Source organism: Mirounga leonina, unplaced genomic scaffold, assembly GCF_011800145.1.
Source record: "Mirounga leonina isolate KUSES-001 unplaced genomic scaffold, KU_Mleo_1.0 Mir_115, whole genome shotgun sequence".
In the NCBI taxonomy this organism is placed as follows: domain Eukaryota; kingdom Metazoa; phylum Chordata; class Mammalia; order Carnivora; family Phocidae; genus Mirounga; species Mirounga leonina.
The window spans coordinates 12,541,912-12,568,431 of NW_023270268.1; the positions used below are offsets into that span (position 1 = coordinate 12,541,912).

Sequence of the window (26,520 nt, forward strand, 5' to 3'; positions counted from 1 at the left end):
AAAAATGACACTGTCCACCATAATTATTCATAGTTTCTGTTCAATTAAAATAGAAGTTCAGAAAGCTCTGTTTTCCTTTTTTTTTTTTTTTTTTTTTTGTATTTTCTCATACTAAAGTGTGGCAGAATCTCTGCATTGTTTTGTCTAAGCTGCTAAGTAATTCATTGACAGGTGTCTTGAAAGAAGGCTAGATACAAATATTTGATGATCATATTTGTTATAAAGTTAACATTCATCTCAGGGTAGAATTTAATTTATAGTCTAAGGATACTTTCTAATTTTTGCAGAGAAATATCACAGGAGAATAAATGTTAACACTTCAATTCAATTCAACAAACACTTATTGTTTGTAAATGTTTGTCAAGTTGAATTGAATTGAATTAACATTTCAGCAAGCATCACTGCAGACTCTGTGACCTATATCTAAATATTTGAAAAATAATCCTCCTCTTTCACTCTGTTATTCATCATAGTTTCTTTGCCTTAACTTTCCAGTTTTCATATATCCAACCCTCTCTTCCTGGGGTGGGCAAAAGTCATCCTGTTCTCCTACCCCCAATGCCAAGTAAATGCTGAGTTCCTTTTATTTTTCTTTTCTTTTTTCTTTCTTTTCTTTTCTTTCTTTCTTTTTTTTTTTTTTTTTTGAGAGAGAGAGAGAGAAACATACACAGAGAGCAGGAGGAGTGGAGCAGAGGGAAAGGGAGAGAGAGAATTTTAAGCAGGCTTCATTGCCCAGTGCAGAGCCTGATGTGGGGCTCAGTCTCACAACCCTGAGAGCGTGACATGAGCCAAAATCTAGAGTCAGGCGCTTAACTGACTGAGCCTCCCAGGTGCCCCTATTTTTATTTTACTTTTGGCTGAGCCCTTTTAGACATGTCACTTGGAATGAATATGAAATTATAAACTTGGAGAAAATTTCTCTAGGATTAAGAATTACATCAACTTGGCAACATAAGTCTTTATTTTTATGATTTTATGTATTTTCAAATTGATTAATTGGTTTGTGGTTTCTTTAGGAAAGGAGAAACCTTTTCTTAGAGCTGGGATCTATTCTATTGGAGCCCATGTACAGTAGTGTCCTAGTAAACTGGCTCTCAGGAGGAAGAAACAAAAGCCCCAGTTGGTAATGCCTATCAATCCCCGCGGTGTAGATATTCCCATTGTGTAAAATTGCAAGCTGTCAACAGTTGTGATTTGCAAAATTCCTAAATATTTAACAGTGGGCTCTCACTAGCCAGTCCATATTCGCTCTGAAACACCATTGCTTAAGTGAGCCAATGTAATCAGTAGAAACCACTGACTCTTGAGAGTTCAAACTCCATTTCTCATCAAGCTCACTGACCCTAGGCCACTGCCTTTAAAAACGATTCTCATCTGTGTCCAGAAGGCTCTAGCTGGCATAATGTCTATAATTTCAGAATTAATGTTGTTTTGTTCCAAGGAGTATAATTCCCTTCAGTAGGTAAGAATTAGCAAAGTAAAGCTGCAAATGAGGGTTGTGTTAGTATTTGGGCTGCACACCGATTACCAGCAGCCTGAGACAGCCAAGACACCCATTTCCCTAGACCCTCTGTCAAGATCTCTCAAATACTGGAAAGGCTGGGTAACTCTTCCCCCCTGACATTGCAGGAAAGATTGCTCTGACTCCACAGAAATAATATTTCCATGTTCTTGAGTCTAAATTGAGCTTAGTTTGAAATTTGTATATTGACCTTAAAATTGAAGGGCTGGAGTTTGATGGAACAATGGGCTGCCATCCCCCTGATCAGATAGTTTGCTCTCTCTTCCCTTGGGAAAGCAAAAGCAGACATTAGAAGACAAAGATTCCTATTTAATGAGTTGTCAGAATCTAGGAAAAAGGGAAAAAATTAGTGCCTGGAAGATCTCTAAGGCCTTTACTAATTTCCATTTGACCCTCGTCATTCCAATCACCAAGAGATCTCTTATCTGGAGAAATATTAATGACTAAAAACTTGCTTTCTCCTTGGGTTGTTTGAAAACCAGTGACATCGGGAACCTAAAGCAGCATACGATTATGAAGTGTAACTGAAATGCAGAGGGCTGGGATTTAAAACCACCACCACTGGTACCAGGCAGGTGATTGTGTATCCCTGATATCTGTCTAGGAAAGTTGAAAATGTTTCCCAATGCCCAGGGCTACCTGTTGCTGGGGGCACCTTCTAGGCCTCCGCTATGGCCCTCGGGTTAAATGGATATTCAGTCAGAGGTAATTTTTTAAAGCAAGCCGAGAAAAGTCATGTGTGTAAATCTTTTCAACAACAACAAACAGCTCAAGAATTCCCATTCGGCTACTTCATTAGATCTCCAGTGTATCATTTATCTAGTCCCTTGACACACAATCTCTGTAATCTCTCAGATGGCATTCATTTCACTGACTTGCATGAATACTGGGGGATTTATTGTTTTCAGCGTGGAAAAGGTGAGCAGATACTCAATGGCACTTCGGAGCTAGTGTATTTCTCTAGGTGATGAGAGAGGGGGCAGTCTACAGGGCTACAGAAGGGTCAGTGCTTTCGTTTTTCTTTATATTGGTAATTTTTCAAAAATCACAATTGCAGGAGACCGTAGCATGTAGGTGTCTGTGCTGAACCACACAAGTCATGCAATATGTTCTAATATATGCAGAGCATACAGAAAACAGATGGAGAAACATCTCAGGAGTTCTGGGAGGCTCCATGCATCAGAAAACAATTTCAAATGAGGAGGTGAGGCTGGGAGAGAAAGTTGGTCCAGAGTGTTCCAAGGGAGACCCTGGAGTAGCTGAGAAAGGGACTGAAAGGCTGCTTCCAGAAAGCAAAGAACGTCCTGCAAAAGGGCAAGTTAAAGGCAAAAACATCAGACATAATCATTTAACAAACAAGAGAATTGAAGGTCCTCAGGGTTGGAAGCATATTTGTAAGCAAAGGAAAGAGAAGTGTTTGGGAGCAGGACTATCATTAATGTCTGCTTCAAAATCAAGCCAGAATCTTCATACAATGGGTTTTTTTTTTTTACCCGGTAGGATTGGTGAAAATTCTTGCTAGTGTGTAATTTTTTTCCCTCCCTTCTCTCTTTGCTAAGCCTAGCAGGAAGCACAGTGATGAGTTTTATAAGCTATTGTTATTTTTTGAACCCATTTACCTGGATGCCTTTTGGTAGAAGTGGTTTCTGGTTCCTGCATTATATCCCCAAACTCAATGTACATCCTTTTCTGGTTTGCATCAGATAAGAAGAGTTGGGTTTTTTTTTTTTTTTTTCCCTGAAATGTATTTTATCTTTAGTCGGCTTCCATGTATTGAAAAGAAAAATTGTGAGGAAAAAATCATCCCTATGAATGCAGGCAGAAGTGACTCAAACCTTATTTGGATTCCTTCCCCAAAATTCCTTTCACTTAAACTTTTATTTAAGAAGAGGGGAAGATACCCTATTGAAGAAGCACTTCTCCCAACTAGCATCTCTGAAACTGCCCTCTGTGGGATAATAGACTTCCAGAAGATCTTAATGAATGTTCTTCCAAAAAACATTTCCATGGTCAAATATGTTTGGAAAGGCTAACTACTCTGTTATTCCTCTCTCGGAGATACAGTGTTCCTGAGGGGGCCTGTAATATGGAAACCTTTTTAACTTTGTTTTTAATATTTTTAACATGCAGATACTGTTTATTGTTCAGCCAACAACCATTCTCCCTCTTTTTCTTGCTAAGAGAACCTTGATTTTATTTAGGTGGCAATAGTGTAGCTGGGAACATTGGTCTCAGACAATCTCCACTGCCTGTAGTGAGTTTAGGCGTAAATATATGACTCAGCCTCAGTCAAGAAGATAGAGGAAGAAGTCTTTGAAAGCTTCTGGGGAAAATATTCTTACCTCAGTAGAGAGAAAGGAAGAGGAAATGCTTTTGCTCCAGCCCCCTCTCCTCCTTCTTGGACACTCGTGGAAGGCTGTGATGCATGGAATATGGCACACATCTTGAAATGATAGAAAATGCCTGGTTCTTGATGACAGCATTGAACCATCTGACCAGTTCAATAAATGTCTTTATGAGTTAAGCCAAGTGCCCTTCTAATTGTAGACAAAAGTAATCTAATTGGCATGCCTAGCATAGCTCACATTTATTTGGCAATTGAGCTCTTTTATGTGGGAGACCTATGAACATGAGTTGGCATAGAGCATAGTTGGGGGACTCCCGTGTGAGCCTCTTATTATGGTTGTAATAGCAACCCTTCACCCAAACCACATCTACTCTCAACTCAGTTGGAGTGTTAACACTCTGGGCTCTGAGAGTGGCTGCAGTGGGGACAGTGGCCCTGACACAAAGCCCAGGTCCCCATGGTTAGCAAAAAGCAGAGTTTTAACTGAAATGATCCAGCTCTGTTTTAGGACACCTTTCTCTTGGGAGCAGTTTTAGCCAGTTTGACAGAAATAGCTTAAATTGAGACTTTCGTGTAAGTTTCCTACAGTCATCATCTGTTAGGGAAGGATTTTACCCACCTAGTCCCACATCTCCATTGCAGACAGGAGGAAACTGAGGCAGACTGGGGAAGCTAAGGAACTTGCCTAGAGTCACAAAGTTGATGAGCTGTGCAATTAGAATCTTCTAGAATCAGTCCCAGGACTTCTGGAGATGCAAAGCTTTTCCATAGCGTCGTGGTGTCCAGGATTAGTGTAGGCTTCCTCAGGATGAAGTGTATGTAGTATTGCTTTGGAGTTCACAGATTTCCTATATACATTTGTGTCTGAGAAGCTTGAAAAAAGTATGGTTCACAAGCTTTCCTTGTACCAATAGAGATTGTATCTGTCTGTCTATTATGTTTGTGCTTTACATTTTTCTTTTTTAAGTTCCCTTTCAAAAAGTACACAAGTAACCACATCTATGAAACTTTGCAAAGAAATATAAAAAGAGAATTAGTAACTACCCCATTGCATTGTTTGTTCCTCCCCCCGGTAAACACTAACAATTTATTGTGTACCCTTCCATTCTTTATTCCATGGGGGGGAAAAAATATATATATATATATATGGATATAGGGTTAGGAATTACTTCTGCTTTCTTTTTGATAATTTCTTAAAAAGAGAAATCGTATTATTGACATTTCTCAGTACCTTGCTTTCATCTCTTGCTAATACATCACGAGCATCCCTGTGGTTTAATTGAAGTAGATGTAATTCATTTTTTTTAATAGCTATGTCATATTATGTTGTGTTGCTATAATACATTTTATTTTACCATTTGCCAATTTCTGGATTTTTAACCTTGTTTCTGGTTATTTTGTGTGAAATACATGCACACATGTGTACACATAAATTTAGGTAAAATTACATATATGCATGGTTTTACTTAATTCTTTTGAAACAATGTTTGAGATTAGAAAAGCAGATTGTGTTATTTCAGTTTTCTTGGAATTGAGGCCCAAGAAACATTTTTATTGTCTTTAAATATTAATTTAATATATGTGGTTTAGTGACATGATCATATTCCATATAATTGCTTTTTTAAAAAGATTTATTTTTATTTTCTTTTTTAGAGGGAGGAGGGGTAGAGGGAGACACAGAGAGAGGGATCTCAAGTAGACTCTGTGCTGAGTGTGGAGCCTGGCGCGGGGCTTGATCCTGCTACCCTGAAATCATGACCTAAGCTATAATCAAAAGTCAGATGCTCAACCAACTGAGCCACTTAGGTGCCCCTTCCAGATAATTATACCATAATTCCATATGATGAATGGACCATAATTTTCAAAGCCAATCTTCATTCTTGGGTGTTATGTTTTTTGTTTGTTTGTTTCTTTTGCTGTTACATATAAAATCACAATAAATATTATGGCAAGTACATTTTTGTCAATGCCCCTGATCACTTCCTTACATTTTACCCCCAAATCTGAGATACTGGGTCAAGGGTTATGAACTTTTCAAGTCTCATGATCAAATCACTAGTTTTTAAGGACAATTATTTCGAAAGGCTCCTCTTTTTATATAGACAATAACCGATCCCAGGGAAGAGGTGTCCATGTTGATTTACTCTATGTTCTCAAAGTCATTTTCACCTTTTTTTGGTCATATTCTGCATCTCCTGTATCCGTGCCCTTTGCTTATGGCATGATAGTTCTTTTCTCCCTGACATTGGAGAGGACTTCTTAGACATTCTGTCAGTGGCTGCAGCCCACTTACTTTTAACATGATACTAATGATCAGTCCTTTTTCCCTCTGTCCTGGCCTTGGAAAAAACGATGTTGAGCTTCCTTGATCTTAAATGAGCTTACAGGTAGGACTCTACACCAAAAGCCAGCTAGGTAATTTAAGTAACTGTGCTAAATCCCCATCTAGAATATGAATGTGAAACCCACATGGCCAGAGATGTATCTCCAGTCTAGGTGGTTTTCATACTGGGGTTAAAGTCTGATGCTAATATGAGAGATAAACGTCACCTCATCCAAAAGATGAACCTTTTTACTCGGGCCCCAGGGGTCTGCAGTAGGTTCAGGGATATCTGTCTAAATCCATGTTTATCCCTTTTCCCCTGCCCTTCTTTATTTCTAAGCCTGTATTTCTAATCCTGTCTCTGCATTTTGAAATAACGGTGTTTTTGTGTGTCACTCGTGTTCATGGAATTGTTAGATGCCAAATTATAAATATTATTTGTCTTTCATTTTTAGGTACCTCGTAGAAGAAATCAAGAAAAGAGAAGGATTCAAGTTATTGCTGGAAGTAAGTGATTATGGAATTGTGCTCGTGATTTTGTCAGTCAACAGTGATGAAGGTGGCAATTTTCTAATCTGTTATATTTCATTGGTTTTTGTGTTGCAGACTTAGAAACAAGTCATTAGCTTAATTCATGGAGTCCATTATGTTAATTTACTCTATTAGTGAGTATTTTGCCTTTGTTGGATTTGCAAAGAACACACTTGCCTTTTAGTATTGAAAATTAAAGTGCTCAATAATAATTACCAAGGATAATACTGAATAAATATATAAATTGCATGATGATTGTACTGTGAATATTCAACTATGCAATAGTGGTGCCTGCATATGAAAAATTAATTAAGTGAATGTACAATGATGCATAGAGTTTTCTCTTTTTATAAAATAAGGAGAACGTATTAGCTTTGGAGCAATGGGAAAATAAGTCATTTTGTGGTTGGACTGTTTGCTATGTATAAGACACAAAATGGTTGCAAAGATAGAGGAAAAAAACTGGGTTTTTTTCCCTAAAATATATGGTTAGAAATTATGAAGAATCTTATTTAATTCTGGTTTTTAAGAAATATGAAGTGTGGGATGTTCTCTTAGATCTTCTTATAGCATATATTATATAGCAATTTTTAACCTAATGTAAAAATCACCTAGAGATTACAACCTGGGAATCTTTTCATATATAAGCAATCTGGCTAACTTTTGGCATTCTTTTATGCAGCAAGATTTATTGAGCAATTACTATGTGCCAGGTACAGTTCTAGGCACTTCAGGTGTAAGACAGGGAAATTCCCTGCTCTGGTGGTGCTTATCCTCAAATGGCAAGTGACAGGCAGTAAAGAAGCAAATTAATACCTAGCAAACAACAGGTAGTGAGATGTGTTAAGAAAACAATAAAGCAGGTTCATGAGAGAGAACCTAGTATACAAATAAAGAGTTACAGATGTGGCAAGTTCTATAATAAAAATAAGGGTGGAATGCTGGAATGATGATGTGGGTGGTGGGGGGTGGCCTGTTTCATTTGGGGTGTCCAGGTAGGGCCCTCTGAGGTTGTCTTTGAGGTGAGACCTGATTGATGGTAAACAACATGCCATGCGGATATCTGAGGGAAAGGCGTCCTAGATAGGATCAATAAACAACTACAAAGGCTTCCAGCTGAAAAGAGTTCTATGGGGCTTCCAGCTGAAAAGAGTTCTATGTGTTTGAGGAACCAGAAGAAGATATATTAGGCAAGGGGCAGGGGTGCAAGTGGTGATGCAGGTGGAGAGGTGGGCAAAGACCAGAGCAGGTGGAGTCGGGTAGGTCCTGGTTTTGGCTCTTATTCCATGTGTAATCATTGGAGAAATGTTATGCAGACAGGAGTCTGAATTTCTTTTATTTATTTATTTATTTATTTATTTATTTATTTATTTATTTACTTTTAAACTTTATTTTATTTTTTTTTTAAGAGGGAGAGAGTGAGAGAAGGGGCAGAGAGAGAATCTTATGTAGGTTCCATGCCCACTGTGGAGCCCAACACGGGGCTTGGTCTCAGGACCCTGAGACTCAAGAGTTGGATGCTTAACTGTCTGAGCCACCCAGGCACCCCCTGAATTCCATTTTAAAAGATCATGCTAAAGATGCCTGGGAAGAGAGGAATGGGGTGGGAGGAGGTAAAGGGAGGCCAAGGAAAGGGTAATTTAAACCAATTGGGATGCTGTTGCTGTGGCCCAGGTGAGATATGATGACGGTCCTTCCACCACTATCTACAAAAGAGTCCAAAGTTCCTGAAAAATAGGGACATGAAGGAACTTGCAAAGATAACAAGAGAATCCATATTTAAGTGACTTTCTGGTAACACCCCAAAGAAGCAAAAAGATGAATTTAGAGTGTAGGACATTCTGCAGGACAGCTGACCTGGTTTCTTCAACAGGTGGTGTGAAGAAAAATTAAGGAGGGGGGAGTGATGATCACTCTGGGTTCAAAGAGACAGAAGAGACCCACTAACCACATGCAACACATGGAGCTATTGGAATCCTAGTTTGAGCAATTGTAAAAAGTAGGTTTTGAAATAGTTGGGAAATTTCTATAGTGAAACTGGCTGTTGGGAATTACTGATAATTTTGTTAGGTATGACAACGGCATTATGACTACCCAAGAAAACGTGTGTATTTTTTTTTAAGATATTATTTATTTATTTGAGAGAGAATGAGAGACAGAGAGCAGGAGAGGGGGAGGGTCAGAGGGAGAAGCAGACTCCCTGCTGAACAGGGAGCCCGATGCGGGATGCGATCCCGGGACTCCAGGATCATGACCTGAGCCGAAGGCAGTAGCTTAACCAACTGAGGCACCCAGGCTCCCAAAACGTGTGTATTTTTAAGAGCTGCACGCTTCAGCATGTAGGGGTAAAACAACAGCTATAGGATTGCCTGGAGTTTGAGTCTGAGTGACTTTTTAAATTTTCTTGAGTTTGAGTTGCCTTCTTTATTTCCCTGAGGTTGAGTTTCCCTCTGTTTTTACAAGTCTGAATTGCTTTCTTTATTTCTCTGGCTGTGGGAGCCATGGTGCTTATGGAAAGTGCTGTACACCTTGGAACTGCAATCTTTTGATAGAGCTGAAAGAAAAAGTGATGAAAGAAAGATGAACTGTTTTAGAAGTTATTTATATATTCTTCCTAAAAGCTTAAAAGTGAAGGGAGGAAACTCGCACCATCATCTTTAGGGAATTGCAAACATTGACATCCTTGTTATGCAAGTTAAGGTGGGTTTTCATCGTTAGGCAGCCTTCTGCCCTGGATATTTTATCTATGGGAGCCAGATGGCCCCAAAGCAGTGAAGGTGGCTTTCTCAGTGGTACTCCAGAATTCCTACTTACAAGAGTTTTTGTATGTGATCTGCATTTGCCTCTCTTCTCTGTGCTCCATTTGGAGAAATAATGTAAATTTAGACCTTGAATCTTATATGTAAGTGTCAAGGCATTTATCCTTTTTGTTAACAAATGCTTACTTTGGATTGATTAAATATAACTCTAATGCATACTTAAGAGAGATTTGATTATAGTCTGTGAAACTGAGCCTTTCAGTTTAGGAAAAATGAAAGTCTATAATTATATATACACATATTTCTATATTTTTGTACATGTAAAATTTTATTTATATTATATATATAAAGAATATATATTTTCATTCACTTTTTAGCAGATAGAATGTTAAGTGGAATATTGAAAACAGGAAATGAACACAACAAAACAGAGTATCTTATCCTGAAAAGAGCAAAAATAATGCATATCTTCTTGAAGATGATTGAAAGTTATCATTTCAAATGAATTCTGCATTATTCATAGGGCCCTGAATATCATCTCTTTGTTTTTCTGTGTGGGAACTAAGATCTAACAGATGTTTTCCTAGAGGTATATTCATTTGTATACTGTCATTCACATATTTTATTTTGATCTCTCGGGAGAGTCTTAATTATTCAAGTTTTTGTTTTCTCTTCCTGAGTTCTACATTAGGAAGAGTTATTTAGGTTTCATAGCCTTGCCAGGTTATCAAGGATCTTCAAGGACATCTAGTCACCTTCCTGCTCAAGGCAGGAAACCTCTCTTGACAGTAACCATAACAGGAAGTCAACCTCTTCCTGAACACTTCCTGTGTCAGATAATTCACAGCCTAGTCCTCTTCCCCGGAGCTCTAATTATTCATATTCTATTACTTATTGACCCCTACTATTCATATGTATCAAGCATATTGCAATTTATAGTTATCTTTTTATCTAGTTTTATTAGATCACAGCACCCTTCTAATTGCAAAATCCAATGCACATTCTTAAATCTTCATCTTGTTGGACTTCTATAGCATTTTACACCATTATCCACTCCCTCCCTCTTGAAATGCTCTTCTGTTTTGGTTTCTTTGAATTTCTCGCCCAGTTTTTCTCCTTTCCATGTGACTTCTTCTCAGTCTCTATGTGAAGGAGGTCTCTTCATCTGCATAGCCCATTAAGTATTACTTTCCTCGCTTCTGCCTTTAGTTCTTCATTGTGTCCACATACTCCCCCTGAAATGTTTAATCCATTTCTAGAACTTTGGTATCATTGGCTTCACTAATGTCTCTATCCTTGTCTTGTCTCCTAAACTCTAGTCTTTTGTACATAGGTATGTCCTGAAATTTTCAGTTAGACTCCCACAGGAACCTCAAATTCAGTATTTTTTTCTTCTTTTTATCATTTATTTTAGAGGTGGGGGAAGGGCAGAGGGAGAGAGAATCTCAAACAGACTCCATGCTTAGGGCGGCCTGACATGGGGCTCCATCTCACGACCCTGAGATCATGACCTAAGCCGAAACCAAGATTCGGACACTCAACCAACTGTGCCACCCGGACGCCCCTCAAATTCAACATTTCTAAAGCTGAAGTGTAGCCATTCTCTTTTCCCAAATTCCGTATTCTTCTTTCGGTCATTAGAACTATGATCCAAACAAAAATCTTGATGTTGTCTTCACTATCTCCCTTCCCCTTCTCTTAAATGTATCTTGGGCACTTTCCTCCACTCCTGAAGCCACTGCCTCAGTTCAGGCTCCTATCACTCCTCAGGTTTGCCCTGTCTTGTAACTCATCCCCTTCCCAGGTTTGCCCTGTCTTGTAACTCATCCCCTTCCAGTCTCAGACGCCTCTCCAGTGCATCTCCCCACGGCAGCCACACTGTGGCCTTTCTAAAATGAAATCTGCTCCCTAGATGGAAACTCTCCCATGATTCCACATTGCCTCTAGAATCAAGCCCAGACTCCCAAGCACGGCAGATGAGGAAGCCCTTCGTGAAGTGACTCTCATTCCCATGTCCATCTTCTCTTCTTTTCAGTTCACCTTGTCCTCTATTCATTCCAAGTTCTTGCCATGCCCCTGAATATACGGGCTTTTACACATGCACTGTTCCTGTTGCCAGAAATGTTTCTTGTATTATGAGAAAATCCTTCTTTTGTAATTCTCATTCCATTGCAGTTAATTGCCTATACCTATTTCCATTACTAGTTGCCGAGTTCCCAGAGATAAGCATACAGTGTAAGCCATTTTTCTAATCGTAATGTCTGGTCCAGTATCTAGAACACAGAAAATCCTGCTTATTGAATTGAACATTTCAGTTACCTTTCTATGGTAGGCTATAATTCTTTAACATTCCCCCCCAAATACTGTATGCAAAAATAGTGATGTGTCTCACCTAGTACAGATTTTAATGGGGCTATTCATCCACTTGAAAAGGACATCTCTTTCTACCAAAGTAGCTCCAGATAATAGTCACTGCGCTAATAGAGAGCCTGCTGTATGCCAGATACAGTGGTAAATATTGGAAATAATCTCTGCTCATCAAACCACCTCTGTGGGGTAGACAATATGGTCTCCGTTTCATAGATTAGGAAGCTGAAGATTAAAGTATTCGACACTTGTCCAAGCAAAAACCTGGTGAACTTGGGATACAAACCACATCCATGTGACTGCAAAACCCAGGCTTTTTGTGCTACTCACGCTGCCTTTGAAATTTTTTAGTAGTCTAATCAGATATTTAAAATCGAAAAGCTTGAAGTCAGTTAAAATCCACCAAGCCCCCTTTCTCCATTCTATACTTACATGATTATTTCACTCTACCTGACAGATTCTGCATTTCTACTTATTAAAATGCCTAGTGCTAGCTTTGTCTTTTATTATTATTATTTTTTGTGATCTAAGGATGTTGTAAGCAAAGGAGATGAATTTCTTTTAATGTGACTCGGTTTTAGAGAATGCCAGCTACATCTTGGTGACCTTTGATGTATTTCCCCAAGGGGTCTCATATTGTTTGCTCAATAATACCTCCTGGAATTGACATCAAAGTTACCTGCTTTATTTCTTAGACTATATCTGTTTTTTTTTTCTCTTTGAAAACCAGGATAGAATGTGTCCATCTTTTCTCTAGTGACACATCTGTACTTTTCCATGAATTTTTAAAGATGGTGACAATGCTTTCATGGCTACAGGTGTTTTTGTACCCTTCACTATCATTTGTCTTCTCTAGACACTTGGATTTCTTCTTATACCTTCTCAATTTTGTGATTTAGAGTACATAGACCTAAAGTGTTCCTAAGACACCCGAGAGGTCAGGCTTTCCTATACAGGGGGAATGAAATGGCATGTGAGCAGTTCTACTCTGAAAATACTCATTAGTGCTTTGAAGTTTCTTGAAGAAAGTCCCTGTATCAAATGCAAGCTACACAGGCAAAGAGACAGGGAAAACTCAAATATGTTCCTTGTGAATATTCAAAGGGATATTTTTTCCAAATATCCAAATAATTTTGGAAATAATGACAGTAAAGGTATTCTACCAAATGGGAGATCAAATTTCCTCCAATCAGATGACGTGTCAAAAGGACTGCACTGGGGTGCCTGGGTGGCTCAGGTCATGATCCCAGGGTCCTGGGATGGAACCCTTCATTGGGCTCCCTGCTCAGTGGGAAGCCTGCTTCTCCCTCTCCCTCTGCTGCTCCCCCTGCTTGTGCTCTCTCTCTCTGTGTCAAATAAATAAAATCCTAAAAAACAAAAAAACAAAAGGACTTCACCAGTTTTCAAATGCCACAGACCTGAAGCCACACCATTCTCAAAGAGACTGGGCAAAAGGAATCATAGATATGTCACTTCAAAAATATCAAAACAGAAACTAAAGAAAACAAATTTAAAAGGTGATTTAAAAGGTCTAGGTCCTAACTTATGAAATACAGAGCAGATACAGTAGCAGGTAAAAACTACTGCAAAATGATTTATGATGTTGCCATGCAAATGAAAAGTAATGAGTATGTATTAGTAATGTACTGGTCAGGGTTGAATAAGAAGACAAAAACTGCACAGTAATTTGAAGTGGGGAAAGTGCAGTATAAAGAATTATTGTGCTTGCTTCAGCAGCACATATACTGAAATTGGAATGATACAGAGACAATTAGCATCACCCCTGTGCAAGGATAACACACAAATTTGTAAGGCATTTCATATTTAAAAAAAAAAAAAGAAGAATTATTATTAACAGGGGATTGCCTCATAAGGGAAAAAGAGAATCCTAAAAAATACAGAAATAGCAGATGTAGAAAACGGCCACCACTCCTAGAACTGGGATAGAGCACCGGGGGAAGAGGGCACTCCCTCCCAGGGCTGAGATCCGGTCGTAGTTGGAGAGGGCACAGTGTGGCTCAGTGGATGGCAGAGAATTCACGGAGACGTCCCGCTACTGGGTTTTGCCAGGAATCCACCTTCCGGAATGCTAGAGGAAGTCATTTTCAGAGATGCATCTTGAAACGCACTCAAGCTACACACAGGGTGGCCAGAAAAGCCATCTGAAGCAAGGTGCCTTGCTGGCACCACTTGAGGGCAGTGTGCTAGAAAAAGCCATTTAGGGCACCTATCAGTCTGCTGTGAAGCCATCTGAGGGGGTGGCCCTGGGGGAAGCTACAGGGGGTCCACTTGTGGCTGGGAAACAGTGCTGCTGAAAAAGCCACACACACTGGAGGAGATCCATGAGGTTAGCACACCAGAACCTGGAAGAGATACCTCTTCCTTCTCGGTGTCCCTCCAGCACCCTCTGCTGATAAAGTCTAAGATTGGACCAGATGGCAAGGAGAAATATTGATAGAGTCCACTTCCATTTTGATAGGATACAAAGTGTGGATTTGAGTGGAGCGACAGTAAATTGATAACTAACATAAATGGTATCTGGAAGAAAATCATTATTGATATAAAGACATGAATCCCTAAAACCCAATGACAGATAATAACTATATTTTTCTTCTACTTTCTAATCAACCATAGTTACTTTTTTGAAAAGATTTATTCACATTAAATGAGTAAAGAATTTCGAAGGCCAGTACATTTCTTTCCTAGAGAAACCAAATCAATTATATCAGAAATCCAAGTATAAATTGTGTGAATTTGTATATAGACTATTGTAGTCTCATGATAAATGTTTGCAGAAATTGAGTTGAATTAAATAGTACTCCATTTTGAACTACTCTGTATTTTGAAGATTTTTGGCTCTTTTTCTTTTCTTTTTTTTCTTTTTTTTTTTTGTCAAATCCAATAAGCTCATTCCAAATTTCAAAGGTTAAAGGACTTATCTTATTGAGCTGGGAATGTTTCTGGGCATTCACTTGTGATTTAAAATCCACTAGAATCAGAACTCTATATAGTACTGGTCTTGATTTTAAGATATAAGATGATAGCTGTTTCATCTTTCTGAAATACTTGGAAAATTTATAGTGATACTGGAGTATAATTCTGATGGCTCCTGAGAACTATTATAACATTGGTTATTACCTACAAACTGTGTTTGTGTGGAAAAATGGAATTTATTTCAAATACTGTCACTGCTAAGAATCAAATGAGGAAGCTACTGAGTGGATAGGCATGACCTATAATCTTCCCTAAATAACTTCTCTCTCCTGTGTATCTAATTTGTAAGCCCCCATCATAATTTCCCAAGTCACCTGGTCACTGAATACAAGTCCTGTGATTGTCTATGACAAGTGTGTAGTGGAGAAAATTTTGTCTCTGTGACAATAGCTAGACTAAAGCCTGTTCTGGAAGGTTTATCCCATGTTTAACCAAAACAGATTACTGGAGATGATGATTGGGCTCTGGCCACTTTAGATCAGAGTTTTTCAAAAGTACACCATGCACTACTTATTTCAGAATCACCTGAGATGCTTCATAAAATGCCAGTTCTCCAGCCTTTTCTATGGCAGACTATATCAGACTCTGGGCATTCTGAGCACAGGGTCTGAGAATCTGTTTTGAACAAGCGCCCTAGCTGATTCACAACCTTACCAATACTTGAGACTGCTGCTGAGACGTGACAACCAAGAGTCGAGGTGATGTTCTTTTTCCCAAAACAGTATTGGCTGGGGTCATCGCAGTGCTGGTTAAGTCTGGTATACTGCTCTTGCCTTAAGGAATGTTGCCTATAACCCTCGGGTTGGACTTTCAGCACCATAGCCTGGCCAAGAGCACAGTATGGTGTGTGTTATCAACTCACAGATAACGGGGATTTTCCATTTGTCAGGTATAGCTGGTAATGGAAGACACCTTTGGCTACCTTAAGTGGCAGGGAATTATTGGAAAGATATGGTGGTGTAGGAAATAAGTTACGGATCAGGGTTGACGAGAGAGGAACGAGGGCATCTCTGGACATATGTGTATCAGGTGCTAACTAATGGTCAGAGCTTGGTTGAGGCAGCTTCAAACTTTATTTTGTTTATTCCCAATCTTGTGTTCATCCCTTATCTGGAGGAAAGAGCACCTTCTAGGTGCACCCAATTGAGAAGAAAATTTCCCAATCGGCTGTTATTGATAGGAGAATGAATGTCTAACTCTATCAGGTTCTGATTTGTTATCAACGTAATACACATGTGACAACTCCTAAAGAAAGCAGCTAAGAGCTTAATTACATTCTAAGATTAATCGTAGGTTAACAAAACACCTCTCAATTTTTTTTTTAATCCTCAGCCTGAATATGCCAATATTTGCTTTTGGTACATTCCACCGAGCCTTAGAGAGATGGAAGAAGGACCTGAATTCTGGGCAAAACTTAATTTGGTAAGTAATAAGTAAACTGCGTTTTTCATTTTGATGAAATAATACTGTTCCCATTGCCTATTGATCCTATGAATAATTCTGTACTTGTAAGACCTCTCAAAGATCGAGAGAAGCGGTTCCTAGTGTATTGAAAGGCCAAACCATTGCCAACACTGTTTACGTTTAAACAACGTAACTTACTTGATCCACATATGAATTCCAAATAATGGTGCTGTTTGCAAGATAGCTATAGGATGCAGTAGATGTTCTCATTCCCAGTGTACTTCAGAAAGTCTGATCTGATGAGAGGACACAAGGTTAAAGTTCCATGATGAATGGCTTCTTTTTTTCAACTCCACCAGTGTGTGTCTGGGACTGCTTGCATCACCTCACTTGGAGATAACGTTAAAAGTCTAAATCCGGTACCCTTTGTGAGTGTGAGCCCTTCTGTGCTTTCCACCAACAAAAGCATCTTCTGCCCAGGGGCAGATAAAAACAAGAAAAGAGATGCCAGCAGTGGGTTTCAACTGATCATAGAACCAAATGGGCTTGAAAGTCTCTTCACACACGGCTGGTGAGGGCTAACAGTCCCAAGTGAGGAGAAGCCCCAGGCTCTAGGGACTCCTTGTGTCTTCCCTGCACCTCTCCTAGCATGGTCCTGCCAGCTAAATCCCTGCCTCTAAACCAGATTTCCAAGAACTGTGAAGTCTCATGAGCCAACACCATTTGCTCCCATGCCCCTGCTGCGTGGACATCATGGATATTGAAGCAACCCAGCGGGAGTTTGCCCTGGGGTTTGTGTGGCCATGACATGGAGAGTGGGAATTCACAATGAGTCAGAACCATCAGAGTTGGGTCATGCTCTACCCCTAGCGTCTTCCCTCTCAAGCTCAGCTACCTCCATGGCCCTGGTTAGTACAAGCTCTGACTTGCAAACCTCTCCCTATCTTCTGTGGGAAAATCGGTGATACCATTAATAGATTTTATAGGCAATAGCTGTACTCTACTTCCCAGTCAGGCAAACAACAAACCTTCACTGAGGACTCACTGTGCTGTGCACTGGAGATACGGACATCAACAAGACTTGGCCCCTGCCCTTAAGAAGCTCATAAGTCAAAAAAAAAAGAAGCTCATAAGTCGGGAGACACATGAGTAAGGGGGGGATCACAAGGTAACTAGTAAGGGCCCTGATGGAGATGAACCTTGTTTGCACTGATTACAGGGAGAAAGGTTATCTACCTCCCTGTGTGACACATTACAGCTAAGTCTTGAACAATCAGGAGAAGCCAATTAGGGGACAGTTGTAGAGAAGTAGATTCCAGGAGGAATCACAGCATGATGACCTAGAGACTTAAGAGAAGAAGGTGTGATTCAAAGATCACATGGGTGCAGGGGCGCCTGGGTGGCTCAGTCGTTAAGTGTCTGCCTTCGGCTCAGATCATGATCCCAGGGTCCTGGGATCAAGCCCCGCATCGGGCTCCCTGCTCTGTGGGAAGCCTGCTTCTCCCTCTCCCACTCCCCCTGCTTGTGTTCCCTCTCTCACTGTGTCTTTCTCTGTCAAATAAATAAATAAATAAATAAATCTTTAAAAAAAAAAAAGATCACATGGGTGCAAAGGGGCAGTCACGGGGTCTTTGTCTTTCATGACAAGGGGCTTGGAATTTGTGGCTAATTAAGAGGAAGAGAGAAGACCATGGCCTTTAAGCCATAACCAGTTATAATCTCACCTGCAGCATCTCCTCTTAGCTTCAAGTCATTTTCTGTTTCTTCATGTCTCATTAAGCCTCCTAAACTGTGGCATAATATATACCCAGTATATATCTATTCTACCCCTTGTCAAACCTGAGATCCCGCAGCAGAGGGGCAGAGAGAGGGATGTTGGTATCCATTCCTTTGCCTAGAAAAACCCTTCGTTACACATTTCAGGCCGTTAACAGAATCCTTGGGCTTTGTCTTGCATTTTTGTCACACAAAGCAAATAGAACAGTGCTAAAGAATGCATTTCAGATGGTAAGTAACCCATAAAAGAAAAAAAAAAAAAGGACAATGTGAAAATTTAATAGTGAGGCTCCTAGGGACATTGTATACTTTGATGGAATACAACTGACATTTTCTTTCCTTCTTCCTTTCTTTTCTTTTTCTTTTTTTTTTTTTTGGTGACATGGGGGAATAATTGCTCAGATTGAGAAAGATCTGGTTGCCATTCTTCTCACTTTTCCATTGTTAAGAAAAGCAATCAAGAATGTGTTATTCATGTTTTACTGACTCAGTACTGTTGCGTGGACATGGATCAGGAAAACTAAATAGTCCCATTGTATCTGGGCATCTTCTTGACTCACTCTTCCTTTATTTAAAGAAATAGTTATATTATCCATTCTCAAAAAAGTTTGAAATTGAGCAAAGACATACATCCTAAAAGTGGATAATTAAGCAGATAATACAATTTTAATCTTAACTGGAAATTGATTATGAATCGGGACATTCTCTTCTATCCCCAGTATTTTCCAGCACTGATTATCTTATGGTTAATATCCATGATTCTCTTTCTATTCCTTCATTTTGGAATGTTTCGTTGCCATTTAGAACCATGGTTTTCTTGCCCCGTCTAATGTCATACTATTTTAATTGTTAGGGTCGCTTCTGATTAGTAAGCATGTATGCTGCTGACACATAATCATCGGTTCACAGATTCTTAGTTTCCTTTTTATTGTCTCTCTTTGTGTGGGTGTGTGTGCATTGATTTGACAAGGAAGGAAGGTGTGTGGAGACATATATATATATAGCTGAACCTTGTGGTTTTCTGCTTACTGTAGTATGGGAATGCAAGTATATGATTTATAATACGGAATGTACTTGAAACAAACTTAAAATTTCTTTCAGGGTTTATCTTGGATGGAGAATCACAAACAAATAAATAAACCAAATAAAGCTTTGCCCCTCCAGTTCAGGCTAGCGTCAGGTTGGGCTGTCAGATGGCAGGATCAGTGGCGTGGTAAGTCTTCCCTTTGGCAGCCGGAGGGGAGAGGGATTACTTGGTAATGAACGCAGAGTTTCAGAGAATGTAAGTGTGTGCCTGTGTGTGCACGTGTGTGAGACTACTTTTGTGAACACAGCCCCTCTGTAGTCACCCTGTGACACTACATTCGATCACTGAGTTCCAGTCACTTCTCTTTTTAAAATGGCCTCCGTAAAATGCTCTTCCTTCTGATGCTCGCAGGCATCGCGATATTCTAGGTCTGTGTTCCTTCCCTGCCTAGATTGCGTTTGCCTCTTTTCTGGTCTCTTTGCCTCGTGTCATCTCTATTGTCCCATTTGTTTTCTTCGCTCTCAGAATTTCCCTACCGCCAGCTCGGCTTCCTCACGTTGCTCTCCTGGGGAAGCTTCCTGCTCTTTCTAGTAGCAGTTTTCAACCCCCTATACCCAATGACCACTGTTTATAAAACATATTGTTGATGTTCCTTTACTCTCAAATGAGACCAATAAGAAATGTGACCTACCTCCACCTAACTTTGTAAAAGGCAATACAAGTCCTTGCGTATAACATGAAGGAGAACCGATCTTTGTCATACAGATATGTATTTCTCTACAACATGCGTGGGCATGACAGCACTGGAAGACAGGAGGAAGTGAGGGGTAAGATTCTCACACATGCTCTTAGAATCACAGGGAGCATAAGCCACCTATAGACGCAGACTTTTGTAAGGAGGTGATGTTGCTGTTGCAAATAACAGGCGCAGAGTGGTATTAGCCATATCATTTTCAAAAATGGCGCACAACTCTCGGTAAAGCTTTGAAGGAAACTTTTTTTTTCCTCTTTGATTTACACGGTAGTAGAAAACTTAGTGTTTGTTAAAAATGGGTACAGAATATTTTGCATGTGTATGTAAAACACACATGTTTTGGAATTTGGGCCTGGATATGGTAAATCAGGCTTCTCACCTTATACATTTCCAGTAAGACATTTGAAAGTTGGGCAAGACAGGGGACAAGGCTTAATTGCTCAGGACTGCTCTACACATTGCAGGGCAGGTGACATCTCTGGTCCCCACTAAACGCCAGTAGCAATCCTCGCACATCCTGAAAACCAGAACATCTGCCCAGAGTTCCAAAATATTCCCTAGGGGTGTAGTACCATTCCCTGGAGGGTGGCTGGTCCACAGAATAAAATCGAGTCCATTCTGCTTGGCATCCAAGGGCCTCCATGTCCAATCGTCAAGTATTAGAACAGCAAGACATTGAAAAGAATCTAAGTATTCAACTATAGGGAATTGGTTAAATTTTAGTACATAATTTGTATGCAAATTTCTAGTGCATAGACAATTAAAATTCTGTTCCAAAATAACATATTCATAATTTATTATTAATTGAAAAAAATGAGTTATACAAACAGCCACTATAGTATAATACCAATTCTGAAAAATCATGTGTTTATATGTGCACGGATACTTACATACATACAAACTATTGCTCATATGGTTAGATAAGGGGCAGACAACAGGCACCAAAATATTTTAGAGATAGAGTTATAGGTGATGTTTCCTTTCTTTAGTATCCTTCTGTAGTGTCTTCATTTTCTACAATTAACATATATTGCCTTCATGAAAACAGTAATAACAGCAATGATAATAATAATAAACTGAAGTATAGAGTAATTGACCTCATGAAACCATCGGTTCCTTGAGTGCTTACCTACGCAATGGCTATCCAGATACTGCTCACAATCTGCTAACAGTTAAAAAAAAAATTAAAAAATAAATTGAGCATTCACCCCAATATGTGTTTATTGTTTTGAAATTACCTACATGTATTACTTTTAAATATAATATGTATATTTAAAAATGCACATAATCACTTTTAAGCATGAATTTTAAATTTTGAATTATTTAGAGATGTTCTAATCTCTTCTTCTTACACCCCAGGGGACTGTCTTGCTTAGAGATCATGATTATACCATATTTCAATCAATGAGTTCACAAACTGTTTTCTCTCATGACTTGTTCCCAGATGTAGCATATAATTTGTCTTGCCTTCACTCTCCTTCTTTCTGCTTATGAAAACACCCACACTATCTGCACTGATTTTAGATTCAGAAGCAATACTGCTGGTGGTCTATGTTGAGATCTTCAACAGGATTTCCAGGGCTGCCCGGGAGTTTCCAGCATCGTGGTAGAGTTATGTTTTCCTCTCTAAAGAGACTGCCCCAAATAAGTTTCTGTCCATGTGTTTCTTCAGAAGCCTCACACCAGTGATTAGAAATGGAGGGTGAGGGCATGAGGGAGATTCTGCAGAGATAAACCGGGAAGCCTAAGACCCAGAGTATGTACTTGAAAATTACATTGGTTTGCTTTGTCTCATCATTACTCAGTGTTCTGATGCAGATTTCCTCTTCGGTCAACATTTCATAAATAATTCTGCATCACGCCAACCGAGTTTACATTCTTAAAAGTAATTAACAAGTTGTCTTTTTGTACTCATGCGTGGTCATTTTTAGTCTTTTTTGGTTGTGGTTGTTTGCTGACCTGCAGATTTGTGACTAATGTTAGTCATTTATTACAGACTCCTTTCTCCTCAACAGTAGAAGAAAAATAAATCTTTTAGAACCTACTTGATGGGTGCGTTGTTTTATTGCTTATTTGGTGATATAGCTTGAATGCTATTCCAGATATCTTTAGAGGGAATTTACCATTCTCCCTGGCAGTTTCTGATTAACAGCATTTGAAGATGAGACTGCATAACTGGGTGGGGTGATGGGCTTCCTTGGAAGGCTCTCGGGAAAGATACCCAAAAGGCTACTTCCTGGGGGTGCGGGTGGGGCTTCAGTGCCCCCCCTGCTCTGCTCCATTTATTTCCTGCGCATGTGTTCATGTATGTGCATAAGAGTTCATACACATTTTGAGAGCGTCTGTATATTTTTGAGAATTCTGATTCTAATTTTCTTTCCATCACCATCTGTGACATTGGTATAACCAATCACTCATTTTTGGATTACGAACTAAAAACAGCCCTTTCTTTAATGATGCAACAGTGTTTTGTTTTGTTTTTAATTTTTAAGAATGAGTCTCTCTTTTAACAATGTGATACAGCATTTATAATATATTTGTCAAAAATCTTGTTTCCTCATGGATGGAACTCATTTTAAAACTGTGCTTTCTTTAAAATTTATATTTAAGGAGAATCTAATATAGACATGCCCTTTACATGAAGTATTTCTGAATGTGACTTGAGAGACTCTTGTTCTGATAGTGGCTGGGATGTAGATTTTGAAAACACTTAACTAATGAATTTCCTAGGTCTTGTAGATACTGTATATTCTTTCCCCAAACCATTAAGACTGAGATGAAATGCTGTCCTTTTAAGTATCCTTTTAGGTAGAGCTGTTTTATCTACAATTTGTCAGATATCCTACTAGCTGTAGTCAGTTTGTTCTTGCTTGTGTCATTCTGTAGCTCAGGGTCAAGGAGCCACTTGGGTGCATCCCGTGTAAGCATGACCTTCTTCAGAAATCAGCTGGGGGAGGGGCGCCTGGGTGGCTCAGTGGGTTAAGCAGTTTGCCTTCGGCTCAGATCATGATCCCGGCATCCTGGGTTCGAGTCCTGCATCAGGCTCCCTGCTCAGCGGGAAGCCTGCTTCTCCCTCTCCCTCTTCCCTTTGTTCCTGCGCGCGCGCTCTCTCTTTCTCTCAAATAAATAGATAAAACTTAAAAAAAGAAGAGAAAGAAATCAGCTGGGGAAGCTAAGGTGTCCCTTCTCCTAAAGGACATGGGATAATCTGAATGTTTCATGGGTTTAGGCTCATTGTTCTTCCCTAGTTTAAGTCATAGTCTTTCTAGATAGCTAGACTCCACCGTATTTATACAGTTTCAATTAACAAAAGATCCTAACAACATTCTTATTGGATATGCATGCGCAATGGGCGAGTTCCCAGTGAGCTCTCCTTTGTGTTCAATAACATCGTTCAACACACAGAACACATTTTTTAGATTGTTTTTATTAATTTATTTACTTTTATTGCTTTTTTGGTCTTTGGGGCTTTAAGCATTATTTTCAGATGCATACAGAGGAATTTTCAAAGCTAATGACTTAAACTCCCCAGGAAAGCCAGACAAGTACAGATGTCCTTATTAAAAAATCATTTTTTCTTTCTTTTTAGTTTTCTCTCCGAAGTTTACGAGCCCCACCCCCTGCCTTGTTTCTCCTCATTTACTCTTCTTCTCATGGACCCTTCTCATTTACCGTGGAAGAAGCTCAGAGCTTGGCCTATCTGTTGAAAATTAAAGTTGAGCAAGATGAAGCTGGGTGTCTCTACAGGCTGAGGCTGAGCTCATGGGCTTGAGGTCAGGACGAGACAGGTTCTGAAAGAGGAATGGGTGTGTGTGGGGCTTCTTGCGCCTGCTCATACCCGTGCACACTTGCTCCTTGGGTCTGGCCAATCCACTGGGCAGTCTTGATAGCAGTGATGGAAACTGAAGCCAAACAAAGAAGTTAAAGCTGCATTTCAACAAACATCTTTTTGTACCTCGGGTTTCCTGTTCAGCACAGAAGCACGGGTATATTCCTTTGTATACCAGGAGGAGCACTGGCCTTGTCTCTAGCAATTGCATACGAACCAAGTCGCTAGCTGAAATATGCCAGTTTCTTTAGTCTCTGCTCAAATCCTAAGGCCGTCTGAAATAATTCTGTATTTCTGAATACATCAGGGTGCACATTGAGGAGAGGCAGAAGCTTAGTCTTAATCAGTCCAGAACACATTACTGTGTCCTGAGTATAATTTTATTTCATGTCCTGGGTCAGAGGTGACAAACTCAAGCACCCATAGAAGCTAGACAAGTAGCCTAAGTTAGGGAGGTAGACTGGCCATAATACGACCGGGAATGGTGTGACAGAGCAGAGAGCCACGGCCTCAGCTAAAGGGAGGAGACTTTACTCCGCTTCTAAGGATGACTGCCCGGCAGGAACGCAGAGCTCTGTCCCACGTCTTACTGTTCGAGAGATGATAGATACACAGATCCTTACATGAACTGTCCTTTGCTTTGGATGTTTTGCATGTTGGCAAATGTTTAAAAAAATTTGCAATGTACATCTGTCAGTGGGATCTGGCCTTCTGGCTTTTAGTCTGCAACTCTTACCTGCATTCATCAGGCCTTAACTACCTGTTTCAGTGCGTGTCACTGGAAGCTCCTTGGAGTAAGGCCATGTCCCTTCTTGCTCTTTGTTCTTTCACGGCCGCTAGTGTGATGGTCAGTCCTCAGCCCGCCATGAACTAAGAGGGATGCCCAAGTTCTGTGTCCTCTACCAGAAGAAGAAATCTCATGGTCACATGCTGTCAGACTTGTAAACAAGAGGGTTTTCAGGATGGTAATCCTGAGGCAAATGTGGCATCACACTTAGGATAGATGGGTAAATTCCGTTCTTGTGTCTTCTCCATTCCGCATCCTGAGAACTAGACGGGGCCTCTGAGCTCCACGCCTGTCTTGAGATTTGTGGAGCCCTGAGGACATCTGTCTTCCTAGGTTCTCTGAAAGCCTCCACTGGCTAGTGAAGAGACCTAGAGAGGAAGCAGAGAGGCAGGCCCAGGAGAGCAAACGGCTGAAGGAGGGGTGCTAGGGTAAGAGTTCCCCAGATAGGGATGACTCCCCGCTCCCTTCCGTGAACATCCTAAGGAGGTAGGTGTGTGTGTGTGTGTGTGTGTTCCAGATGTGGGAATGTCTGCTCATTTCTAACACGTAAGGACATGGCACAGCCTCCACGGATCAAGGGATCATGTTGGTTCAGATTGTAAGCATTTCATATACTGGACCAGTCACCTAAACGCTAGCACTGAACCTCTGCGGGACCCCGGGGGGACTGTGGGAGCTGTAATAATGGCAGAAATTGACTTTCAATCTGGCCTGGTAGGACCCTGGCTTGAGGTTGGATTTAATTTTATTCAAAGGATATAAAGTACTGTGACATTTCATGCACACCTGAGTTTATGGAGCAAAATTCATACCCACAACACAACCATTAGGGAAATTGCCCTGGACTCGATGCAGTATTTATTGTTGCAAAACAAAGAGTGGACCCTGAGCTGAAAGGAAAAATTTTTTTTTTTTTTTTTTTTGCAAAACATCTTTAAGTCCGTTTGCCAGAACCAAACCTGCCCCCTGGTGGCACTTTTGCTCATTTTTCCATTCTGAGCTGGGAAGTGCCATAGTGAACGCTGACCTAAGAAATGCTGTTGCAACATGGGCTAGAATTTCAGCCTCTCTGGTGTCCGGGCTACTGGATTCTGCCAGACCCGGAAAGACTCACCTGAGTAAGAAATTCTCAAGGAATCAAATCGATCCTTTTCTTCACTTCAAATGCGTTTCTGCTCTTCTTTCTTCCTCTTTACTCCAGAGGAAGGAGTTCCTATTTCCACAGCAAACTCTTCCATGTTTACCTTTGGGTCTCCCATCCGGGACTTCATCCAATGGGCAATCTCTCTACCCCTCTGCTTCCCTTCTCTTCTACCCCCACCCCTCCCTCCTCACTCTCCCTCTTTCTTAGATTTGCATTCTTTCTTTTTCTGTCAGATATTGCTTCCCTCAGTCAATAAACACGTCCAGGCTCTGACAACCTTGAAGGAAATCATTTTATGATTTTCGTTTAGCATCGTTTCTCCTCACGTGACTTCCTGTCTCTTTCTCCATCCCTCTGGACTGAAAACTTCTGAGAAGAAAAGCTTAAAGGGTCTGACCCTGGGTAACACCCTGTGTCACAGTTTATAAAACCATTCCCATCGTTTGGGGCATTCAGGTTGCTTACAGTGTTTTGCCATTGTGAATGGTAATGGATGAATGTGTCCATGCTCACACTGCCTCTTGCTTTTATTATATCAGAAGACAGAGTGCTCAGTATGTCATTGCTGATGATGAAAATCACTGGTTGTCAGCCTGACTCTGGCGGTGTGTTGTGATACTGATTTTTAAGAAGGTTGTAACCATTTACAGTGCCGCCAGTGAGGAATGAGTTCATAAGCTTCCAGCTAACTGGGGCAACACTGGGTGTTGCCAGGGTGGAGGGAAATGCTATTCAGAGAAGATGAAACATCGTATCTTAAGTTTGCTTTACCTTTTATTGTATTAATTGTTGGTGGGCTGAACAATGTATTTTTTTTTTTCTTTACTGATTCTGCTTCTCTGTGTATTCATTGTTTTTTTCCCCATATTTTCCATATTTATATTTTGAGGTCTGATGTTTTCCATATGAATTTGAATGAGGGTATATATAGTTTGAGTTTTAAGGCCCTTTTTGTC

The 26,520-nt window shown here is 40.1% G+C and overlaps 1 protein-coding gene and 1 non-coding gene across 3 annotated transcripts in view; both read left to right on the plus strand.

Annotated features, from left to right (window-relative positions):
- Positions 1 to 26,520, plus strand: part of GADL1 (glutamate decarboxylase like 1) — a 161,713-nt gene that overhangs the window by 86,816 nt on the left and 48,377 nt on the right. For both annotated transcript variants that reach the window (XM_034993301.1, XM_034993292.1), the window contains exons 13-14: positions 6,648 to 6,699; positions 16,176 to 16,265. In XM_034993301.1, coding sequence (XP_034849192.1) covers positions 6,648 to 6,699; positions 16,176 to 16,265 — 142 coding nt within the window. The remainder of the gene's footprint in view (positions 1 to 6,647; positions 6,700 to 16,175; positions 16,266 to 26,520) is intronic.
- Positions 13,571 to 13,677, plus strand: LOC118007160. The gene has a single exon (XR_004678294.1). It is a non-coding gene; the product is annotated as a U6 spliceosomal RNA (small nuclear RNA).